This window comes from Montipora foliosa, chromosome 6 (assembly GCF_036669935.1).
Source record: "Montipora foliosa isolate CH-2021 chromosome 6, ASM3666993v2, whole genome shotgun sequence".
Classification (NCBI taxonomy): domain Eukaryota; kingdom Metazoa; phylum Cnidaria; class Anthozoa; order Scleractinia; family Acroporidae; genus Montipora; species Montipora foliosa.
Window position 1 is genome coordinate 7,349,262 of NC_090874.1, and position 11,577 is coordinate 7,360,838.

At 38.7% G+C, this 11,577-nt stretch overlaps 1 protein-coding gene across 1 annotated transcript; it reads left to right on the forward strand.

Moving 5' to 3' along the window:
• The first annotated feature begins 4,033 nt into the window (after nucleotides 1-4,033).
• Nucleotides 4,034-5,888, forward strand: LOC138008619 (homeobox protein HMX3-B-like). Its single transcript, XM_068855939.1, has 2 exons — nucleotides 4,034-4,419; nucleotides 4,606-5,888. Exons 1-2 carry the CDS (start codon nucleotides 4,176-4,178, stop codon nucleotides 5,064-5,066), a joined length of 705 nt encoding a protein of 234 aa, XP_068712040.1. The 5' UTR covers nucleotides 4,034-4,175; the 3' UTR covers nucleotides 5,067-5,888.
• The last annotated feature ends 5,689 nt before the right edge of the window (nucleotides 5,889-11,577 follow it).

An 11,577-nucleotide genomic window follows, 5' to 3' on the forward strand; every position in this document is an offset into this window, starting at 1 on the left:
CCATGGCTTATCGATTATTTTTCAAGATGATTATTACAAATGATTGGCCCAATTTTAGTTGTGATCACTTCTTTTAGTGTTAATCGTTGATCATCAAATAATCAACCGAGTGTAGTGAGGGTACTAGTCATTTCGCTACCATGTCATCTTTCTGCCAGTCAACTCGTCACTGTAAGTTTAATTCGTTCCATAATTGACAGACACCATTGTGCCGGCAAACTATCGTAGGTGTTAGCAAATCTTTGTGGTGGCGAAATGGTCGTTAACCGTTCAGTGAGGTTTCTCCGCCATCTAAAATTCTTAAAGATTTATTTGGATGTGAGTGGAACATGACGAGTCGTTAGTTGCTTAATAGTGCTAGAAAACAGAGACAGACTCCTAATTGCCCTGGCATTGTTCCTCTAACGTTCTTAATGGAACCTTAATCGTATATTCACTGAAGGTATTAACGGGTTGAAAGAACACTGTAAACAAAAGGAAACTCTCCTACAATAAGAAATAAAAGACGAAAAAGGAAACCTCAAATGGAACTACTCGATTGCCTTCTTTTTACATGGAGAAAACTGACCAATATGGTTTGTTATGGTGGAACGTTATCTGTTCTTTGTGGTTTGGATATATTCATGGTACTGCCTCAGGGGTTTCTCGAGCGATAAACTAAGGCCTCCCAAACAAAGCGAAAACAATAAGCTTTCAATAGAGCCTGTGGAGCACTAATTGCTTTTCCATTTTAGACCTCAATGTTGACGAAATATATGACTGTATAGGTAAGTTAATTTGAATACTCTTTTTGTTGTCCAATTTAAAACGAGAATAAACAAACTCAACAGTGCTTTTGACTTGAAGTTTGTTGACTCGTTGGCCATTTCGTGCTATTTTCCCGATTGCGTGAATTCAACAGCTGAAATGGCGTGAAACGTTCATCACTTTACAAATCAACATCTTTTAAAATATTAATATCTTGAAAGCATTTCAACAATAGTTGTCAAATCAAGCCCTCGAGGCATCATGTCGCTTTTGCTACCATTTTGGCTTCATAGTATTCATGTATCATCATCCTACGTCTTTTATTTTTAACGTTGTGGCCTTGCGTCATTCTTTTGTGCTAAGGGGTCTTTGCTTTTAAGTCCGATGCTGTAGATTGCTATTAGGTCAAAAAGGTTCAGTTTCCGTTATGAAGATCTGAAGAGAACAATTGTTTCCGTATCTAAGAAATAACACGTTTTTCAGAAACACGCTGAATTCATTCGTTGCTCACAATCACAAAGACAAACTGGAACACCGTTTGTTGATTAGAACATTGGCTTACAATCGAACTTTGTTGGGTTTCCATAAAAATTCCATTCATCGTGCTTAGTGTAGCCTGTTAGAAAGCAAGCGTTTTATTTCTGTTTAGGCAACGCGCAATGCTTGGGTGGAACGCTAAGCAATACCAAAGGAAAGCATTTTAATTTCGACTCGATAAAAACCAATGCTGTTATCTTTTGTGAACTGCAGAAAGTTTGGCGCCTCACAACCTCATTGATGATGCTCTATTTCCAATGAAATTATTCGAATTGATAAAAATGCGTCGGTCGCATTAATCATAAAATCATTTACATGTGTCAGTGAGCCCATTGCCCATAACAAGTTCTGTTTTAGTCTTGTTGAAATCTCTGCTATCAAAATAAAGATTTTTGCCGATTCAGATCGACATTGCGCGCAACGCAGGAACCCAGCAGATCTCTGTTTGCGTTCGAGAACACTTGTAAACGCTTTCGTCTGGCGCCCTCAGTATAATTTCAACAAAGGCCCAAGTTGATTACTATGCTGGAAAATTTTGAAGCGAAAATCCAGAACGTTTGTGTATAATAGGAGTCGAATTACTTGTTTCAGTGTTATCTGAAGCAGTTGATTGTGACGAATTTTCGGTAACTTTCACGCTAGCCTGTTTCCTTGAGGGGGTAAAGCCAGACATTTTCTGCAACCACTGTGAACAATCTATTGTTGATGCATTTACATTTAATTGCTGTAAAAGCCCACAAGAAAGCTCACTGCAAACTAACTAGAAAACTAACCGTTTACCGTGGCTTGTCTGGGCCACTAAAAATTTATTAAATGATGTATTTGTTGATAGTAATTTCGGCTCCACCTTCGCGTAAAGATATTTCTTGATAGTCCAAATTGACTGGAAGGCGGTTCTACACGAATTACCAATCTATTCTTTTCCATTTCTTTCCCACGGCGTCGAGTTCTTATTGGCATTCTCCTACGTTTTAGGCCGAGTTCGTCCTACATTAAATTCCGACAAAGTCAATTTACGTGCTTTTTTTGAGAGAGAAATTGTTTTTGAAAGCTTAAAGCAATTCAAGTCTAATGGCTCGTGAATTAAATAGGCAGTAAAATATAAAACGTTTTCATTCAACCCGTCGGAAATAAGGTTCTTGAGTCCAGACGGAAAATAAACGTTCGACTTAAATAAAAGACGGGAAGTTTCAGTTGACTGAGAAGGTTGCTTGTTTCTTCATGAGTACGAAAATTTTTCGTCTTTTGTTACAGTTTTATAGTTTTAATAGTGGATTATCTTGAAACTGAAAACTTTTGCCTGTAAAGAAACCATGAATTTTGAAATGGCTTTTGGATGGATTTACGACAAAAGCGATGATGAATTCCAATCGATTCACTTAGCTTAGCAAGTCTAAAACGGATCGTGTCTCGCAGACGTAAAACTTAATAGATAACCACTCAAGGAACATTCTAAATGGTCTTTAGATAATATTCATTGTTTGCCTTGCTATTTATTTGTAAAAAGGAAGGAATTATTTTCTGTGATATTGGATCACTTCTTTGGCACGAATCGAGTATTATTATGATGATCAAATACATTTTAACGGCTTTTCGTTTCTTCTCAAACATTATTGGTTTTATTTCTTTGAGAGTTCCATAAAAGGATTAGCGTTAGGTTGTAAAACAGTGTAAACGACCTTTAAAGCGATCGTTTAGCTCTTTACTTTTGGAGATTCTGGGGCGTACTTTTTCTTTTTGACACAAAACAGGTAAATGTATTTATTAGCGCCAACTTTCAATTGGTGTTTGAGATGTGTCTCAAGTTTTAAATTCATCAATCATGTCAGCTTTCCGTCAAAACATAATGACTTAATATCTCTTAGGCGAAGTAACTTGGTTTAGAATGCAATCACCCAATTGCATTTCACTTCATTAGCATCTCATGAAACTTTCAGCTGTGGTCACTTTCGCCAATAATCAAGTCATCAAATCCGTTTGAGTGGAAACGGCCTCAAATGGCGCAAAACCATTAGCAGCACTTCAGATTACTTCACAAGTCGACTCTCTTTATCACATCCTTTTGGGGTTTCACTCTCTTATCGCCTGGAACTCTCTTTAAAAAGCTCCTGACTCTCTTAATTATTTGTTACCTTATCACGCGCATCTTTTCAACGGAACGTGTTATGTTAATGTAAACTGCTCGAGCGCACGTTTAGCTATATTATAAAACTACATTTCACACATGGCCTCTTATGGCCATCATAAATGGTTTTGTGAGGTGGTGATTTAATTTTGACTCTTTTCATAGCGTGCTCTACAGACACTATTCGTGGGGCGTGTTGAATGTTTGTTTTAAATAGGCGTGAGACCAATCAAACTCTTAACCACACGACTAAACGTTGCGTTTATAGCATGCACCTTACAAATGGTCCACTTTAGCTAAGAATACCTTTAACAGAAAAGCTTTTCACAATTGCAGTTCGACACCAAGAAGGTAATTGACGAATTGTTATCCCTCAGCCAATTGAAAAAGACAAAACATGAACACTTTTAGAATGACAACGTGTCTAGAACTAATTGATAGTGGCGAAAGCCAATCACAGACACCGCTTATCGGTTATACTGTGTTTTTGTATAGAAGTGGGAGGAGAAGGCGATTTCTGCTTTCTCATGGTTCCATTAGCCGTCATTTTCGACCAATCACAGGGGCGCATTTGCATGTCAGCCGTTTAACAAGTTTGACATTTTTATTCGTGATCATTATCACCGGCTTAAATTGTCGCCTCGCATGCCTCAATGCATTCAAGCGAACACAAACGAGTTTTGTTTGCCTTTTCTGAAGCTAAAGAGAGATTAGTGCATCAATTCCCCTCGGCTCTAGTCGCGGACACTCACTAGCGAGCCAAAGCATGGAAGAGAAAACGCGGTCGAACCCGTTTTCTATTTCCAACATTCTTAACAGTGGAAGCTCCCGAGAACATGGCAGAAAGGATTCAAATGAAGGCAGCGAGGGTGGAGAGATACACGAGAGACAGCGGCTAGACTTTCCACGAACGCACGGGTTGGAAACTCATCGACAAGATGAAAGCCCTAAAGACATGGATCGAAGAATGTCATACGACTTTGATGAGTGGAGTAGAACGTCAGTTGAAGGTCAGTAGTTTACAAGTATTTTTAAGATTTGCGCTTCCTGTTTGTCAGGAATCACAAAAATCACTTCTTCGGCTAGCAATTCCGTCTCGCGCTATTTAGCTCACACCAAGGCAACGTTCAGTTTCTGGACATGCAAAGCTGCGCAAGAATATTGTTTTACGAAGCGTACTCTTTGTTCTCTCACAGAAGATCAAGATGATCGCTCTTCAGAGATTGACAAAAAAGATGGCATCAAGAAGAGAAGGAAGAAGAAGACAAGGACTGTGTTCTCTCGCAGCCAAGTATATCAATTGGAGTCCACTTTCGACATTAAGCGCTACCTGTCTTCTTCCGAACGGGCTGGCCTGGCAGCTCAGTTACATCTCACAGAAACACAGGTTAAGATATGGTTTCAAAATCGCCGAAACAAGTGGAAAAGGCAACTAGCCGCGGAGATGGAAGCCGCCAGTTTAGCGCAAGCAAATCACCAGAGAATGGTACGAGTGCCAATACTCTACCGAGACCAGAGTCGTACTAGCGAACTCACAGCCCATCCACCTTATTCGTTTTTTCACCCATCGCCTTATCCTGGCATGCAGTATCCTCAGCACTATTCGCAATTTCTGCCTCCTCATTTAAGATCGTCGCCAATGTCTTCAATACTATAGTCATTCATTCGTTTTGTCGGTTATGAGGAAGCATGCGGACTAACGTGTCGTTTCCTCAGTCACAAAACAAGACTGCACTTGCATGAACTAAGGTGCTGCGACACTCTTCCTTGCCAAAATCATAGAATTTTAGGACAACGCCTGAGCAATTTTGAGCACCTAGTGATTTCTGGTACCTGACACAAGGCCTAATATCGAATTTAATTTAAGTCTGTTTCTCCTCGGTGGACTGTCGACGGTTTCGCTGAACGGTTTGAAAAGTGCATAGCTATATATCACACACTAGTAGAATCTCTGCACTCTGACAGCAGCACTCGAGTCATTCGTATGGGGTTTTTAGTTTAGGTTTTCCTTAATGATCAGAGCTAAGATAGCTATAAACGAACAGGGTGTAGTAATGAAGAATAGCTTAGTGTTTGCAGTTGTCATTTACACCTATTTAATCAACACTGGAAGCGATTAGAGTTGAGAGATGGACCACTTTATTTATTGCACGGAATATTGAAGGCTGTTACGATCGAACGACCGCTGTGGACAGTGAGTCGCATTGTCAAAAAAAAAAAGACGATTTTACAGAAAGAAGCAACACTACTTCAACAACAAAAACAAAATACGGGATGTCTAAAAAGACTGACCAGAGAAACTGTAAATGCGCTAAAGCTTCGTAAAATTTCACCGGAGAAGCTTCTCTTAGGATTCATTATCCCTGAACTTACTCGGTGAAGAAACATTTAATGAATTTAGGGTTTGTGGGTCCAATTTGTAAAATACGTGTCAAATTGTAGTCAAATATTTACAATAAAAGAATGAATTTGTAAATTACGTATCGCTGACAAGTTTCTCGAATGTGAAGAGCGTATCTAGTCTGTCTAAGCTTTGTTTTATGTTGAAAATGCCATTTCATGTGATGCATTCGAAATGCGCTCCGTTTGAAGAAGCTACGTCTGTTTTGGGAAAGGTGCGGAGTGCTTCTCAAAGGCAGTTAAAGACATTTCTTTATGAGATCGGTGTTAATGATTACTTCACTACTGGCGGGTAAAACTTAATTATTCCGCGTTTAAGGTACCGAAAGGTGCGAAAAAGGTGTTTGGTCTCAATCCACAGAAGAGATAAGGATTTAACATGACAATGAACGTGGCCCTGATTCCTAATCGTTATCAAGAATTTGTAAAAGACTTGAGAGCTTTTGCTCATTATTGCTTTGATCTGAAGATAAAAAGGAAATAGCGTAAAGCTAAAGAGTCATGGACTGAAACTTGGATAAATCCTGCCTAAGGAAAGTTAGCTACAATAGTTTTGCGCGAGGGAATCAATTTGGAACAAATTTTATCTTGTTAGCTCTTAATCCGCCCACTAAATTGTAGGTTAATGAAACGTGTTTTGACGCAGTTTTGCTAAATTGGCGTCCTTGAATTTGCTCAGGCTTGACAATTTTGAAACCGCATGGCATTTTGAAACAGGTGAATTAAGCAAGTAGCAAGTCACTGGTACCCCGTCAATTTTTAGTGTCAGGGAAAAGGGAACTCAACTTTTTGCACAACGCGCGTAGGAGAGAAAAATATTGGATAGTAGAAATCGACAGGATCCTTCGGTTTTAAAAAGGGTTAAAATTGCAATAAACGAAGAAGAGAAAACTGGAGACCGACGAGGGAACTTGGCCAACGCTCAGGCAACAGACAATCTCACGTCATGAACAAAGACGATGAAAGATTTATGAGGCTTTGATGTTTTGGACAAATTGACAATTTAAATGCTATCATTATTGACCTGGGACAGATCCAAGGCAGTAACAAGTGGCCAAGATATTTAGTTAAGAATGCTAAAAGGCACGGAGCAGAAGATAAATTGTGTTGTATTGCTAAGTTTAAGGCAGTCATGGTTATTCGGTGTATAAAGATTCAAGTGTTGCACGCGAGGTGAATATTGAGCGATATTGGGTTATTTACTCTCAATAGCCGCCATGAATAAATAACAACTGCAATTTGACATTGAACCGCTCGCTTATCGCTTTGAAACAGGAAGTTCTGGGTTAATAGAAATATTTCCATGTCGTGCCAAGAGATAGTTTTTAAACGAATGAAGCAGTCATTTGAGTGCAAGATTACTTCTTGCGATCAAGCAGTAACCCGCTGATCTTTGAAAACAATTCAGTGCTTTCAAAGGAGAGTCGTTCTTTCTAATGACTATGGAATATGCTTAGATAGCGGGATAGCTCAGTGATCGTAATCCATAACAAAACTCTATTAACCCCCTTTTCAAAACTTAACAGCAACCAGCAAAGCAAAACGCTCTGCGTTGAGTCATTAACACTAAAAAAGAACAACCAACAATTGGAGTAGTGCAGCCTTTAAATTTGTTGACTTATACGATCACTTCACCGAGTCGTGCATTTCCAAGCTTAATCAGCGCGTCATAAACTGTGGCGGGTTTAATTTGCAAAATTATCCAAACCTCCTTTTGAATTGTACTTTTTCTCATCGATTCATTGTCAACCCGATCGCTGGTGATAAAGAAATTGTAGGCGTTTGAAAGTCAACCATGGTTGTTTTAAATTTATTATATTGAGGTCGCAGCTGCACGCCATTCATTTGTTAATCTTTTCCGAAAACTAATTTCCCTGACGTGTTAAACATAAAAAGATTCCAAAATTTATGGCAAATACATTCTCTCTTTCTAGTGACTTTGTTTTACACAACGCTTCACCGGCAGGGCGGAATCGTCGTTCAACGTTTAGAAAGAAATAAATCGCTTCGTCATTAAATTAAATACACAGTTTTTGCCTCATTCAATACTAATATCTTACTTTAATTCTTTGCCTGTTACGAGCATCCCTTACATATTAATTATTCTTTTTGCTTAATTTAATGCGTTATCTACAAAACTCTTAGTGTTGTTTACGTTTGAAACTTGACCACACGGATTAGCTTTTCGGCAAACGTACGTAAACGTGCGGCAGTTAGTTTACTGGCAAATTTGGCGATACACGTCGCTAAAGTTAATGCTCATAGCTTAAGTTACATGAATGTTGCGAATGATTATTTTTATTGAATATAAATTATCCATTAATTTTTTGGTGGTCATTTGCCAGCAGGAAACATTTGATAATCTCTTTGCGATATAGAAGTGCATTCATAGGAAATCAAATCGTTGCTTAGCAAAATGCAGACCTCATGTGACCGTCGCTGATTGCGCGGGTCAGTTTCCAAGTCGAAACGCAGTTCAAAACTCGCGTGACAAAACGACATTTTCATAGAAAAAGGGGCCTTCTTAGCCATTAGGCCTGATGTTTGTTGTTTTTTAGTTGCTTTCATTTTTGTTTTTCCTTTGTTCTGAATGCAATACACCAAAATGACTCATTTAATTGAGGGGGATAGCAAATACGAAATAAGGGGAACAAATTGATAATATCGCCACTCCCGGAAAGTTTTTCTCAAAATGGGAGACATAACTTTGCGGTACAACATCTATTAAGGGTTTTCTGGTTTGCAGCAGGGCGATAAATGTTGAAAAATATCCAAGCGTCCCAAACTTTAACTTGCTAAGATAATCTAATAAATTGAAAAGGTTATTCCACATACTTAGTCTTGTTGTGCATTTTCATCTTTGACGATTTATTTAGGTATAAACGTTTGTCATGAAATTTCGGGAAGTTCAGTTGCAGATAAATGGCTGGGACACTAAGCTTTTGACAGTTGGTGCCGTTTTCGGCGACAAGACAGCGTATTAATACCCTCAATTTGAGATAATTGCACCTAATTTTTAGCTTTTACCATTCAAAACATTTAGCTTCCAGCTGAGTTCTCCTTAAATACATGTACCGATTTGAAATTAGTGAATATTTGGATCTTTTGTGTGTTTTCGGTGAATATCTCCAAAATCAATCAACTAATGGATGTTGAATATTGGTCGCCTATTTGACACCGATGCATGGGAAAGTCATCCATGTTGACTCGCTTTGTTCCCAAAGGATGGATTCCGTAAAAATTAAACTTACCAACGTAACAGTGTTAGTTGCTATTGACTTTATTTTCCTAATCTAGGATATAAAAATGATATTATTTGAAAAAAAAAAAAAACACTGTCTAAACGTCTGTCGTTTGTAATATATTGAATTAAAGTTGTTGCAAGGTAATCTTCCCCAAGCATTGGCAAAAAATCTTAAACAAATGAATCTGCTTCCTTTGTAGATTTTGTTCAAAATACCGCGAAAACAAAAAGCCTGAAGCAAAAACCGCGAAAACAAAAAGCCTGAAGATTTTCTTCGTCGTGCTTTGTTAAAAGAAAACTTCGGATTACAGAAAGATATCATTTCTTTTGGGCAACTATTAGTAAGGCGCATGTTACGTAAGAGAGTGAAAAAAAAACGACCAAAACACACGTAATACTGAGATTGCATTCTCGTCAAACGATTTCAAAAAAGCGGGCAGATCAGGTCTGTTCCTGCGAATTTTCATTCTCGATCTGGGAAGAGAGGTCCTTTGTTCTCTCTACATTTGACGGCCTTGCCTCTGTACCGAGCCTGCTCCCATTGTTCATACAGGGACATCCCCTGCTTTTTAATCACATTGCTCTTATATTGTCTATTGACGATCTTTCACGAAAATTTCTTAAACGGTAGAGATTTTTACGGCATTTTTTTTTTAAACTTCAGTGGTTGCTTCAATAGTGGGCGCGATCCATTTGGGCAAAAGTTCGAAAACTTTCTGTCTAGAATCAAATGGAACAGTCTTTTCCGGAACGTTCACTTTTGGTCAACCTCTCGAGGTTTTCCATTTTCCCGAAATATCGGGATAACCGGAAATTTCCTGGGGCGCGATCCATTTGAAAAAAAAAATAGGCATTTTCGCTTCAGAATCAATGGAGCCGTAATTTTTGGATCGTTCATTTCGAAAAGTTTGGGCTACCTCCGAAGTTGACCATTTTCCGTAATGTCGGAATTACCGGGAATGTTCTGTTCCATTTGACGGAACTTTTGTTCAAATGGATCGCGCCCGGTACTTTGGTGTAACGCCAGAAAGGCCGTCTCTTTCGCCATTGTGGACACCTCGGTCAATCCCAGCCGCTGGCAAATCACGATATTGAATTTGTACCACACGAATTATCGGATTGTCATCTCCTTGGCTTATACTGTTGCTTGATTGTTTGATCTTCCTCTTTCGTGTCGCAAATGGCCTTTACAGAGCCCTCTCCACATTTGCTGCCCTCAATTCGTTCCACTGAGTTCGCTAGCCTGCCTTGTACTTTTATCTTTGTTAGTATCCTCTCCTCGCGGTCTTTGTTGTTTCTTTTTGCCGCCTGTACGAATCATTTCCATGTCAGTTGAATTGGGTGTTCCTGTTTCCTGTAGTGTTCCTGTCTGAGACCGAAATATATGGCCAATCAGCACCCAATTTTTGCCGCATGACATCTTTGCTGAGCCCTTTCATTTTTTTCACCTTCCTGGCGACAGTTTTTACGCCCAGCAAAGATACGCTATCATCGTAAGAATTTCTGCTTCGATTTTAATATCATGAAACTCCTCTGGAACGATGTCATTACTAATAAAGGAAACAATTTTGGACTTGATTAAAAGATCATCTAGAGATTAAAGGGTATTGGAGCCTTGAAGACCTTCATGACGGTGCCTTAAAGTTTTTGAGGTTGCCATTGGAGTATGGATGCATAATTTTGATCGCCTTACACCTTCAGAAATGTTTCACAAATTGGACGGAGGGGAACCAAATTTACCTTTTCACGAGGAAAGTGAACAGGAGCTTTGAAGACCACTTAAGATGTCTCAACGAACCATGGCATGATTCTCAGTAAAAAAGAGACAGACTTTGTAAAGAAGACTGGTTTAAACGAACCGATTTCAACTCTAAGATGTGTAGAGTCGGGGAATTCTTGAATATCCTGAGAACATAAGCGCCTAGTAGTTTGGCAGCTCCAAATTTAGCGGGAATGAAAATCCTATAATGGCTATTTGACTGGATGAGATTGATTTTGTTGAAAGAAGGGTTTTCCTTACATTTTTTTTAAAACACGTTTTTTCATATGTTTTGTTGTTATTGTTGTTGTTGTTACATTTTAGACCAGTTAATGTGCATCTTGTGCAAATGGAATCTATCGTGATTCTCTCACATAGTCGATCTTTGGAGAACCTCTGCGTGTTCTTTTTTCTTACCGTGTAAATTTGTGGCATAAAAATTGACTATGTCAATGACACTGCTTTAATTTGACGAAGAACTTCAAGCTTAATTTGAAATGCCTTAAAAACAGTTCGTGTTGATACAATCTGTGGGTCGGTTACTTAAACAGGGTTTAGCTGAGCCCTAAGACTCCTTATTGTGCAACTTGGCGCTTTTGTTTGTAACAAACAAATTAAGAGTGTGCAGTAGTAATTTGGGTTGGGGACACAATTGTGAATTCGCTCTGTTTTTTTTAGTAGTGGTCGAAAGAAAATGGTTTATAATGACGATCAAACGGTCAGTTACAGTGTTTCGCTTCTGTGCTCAAAAATTTTATTCCTTTG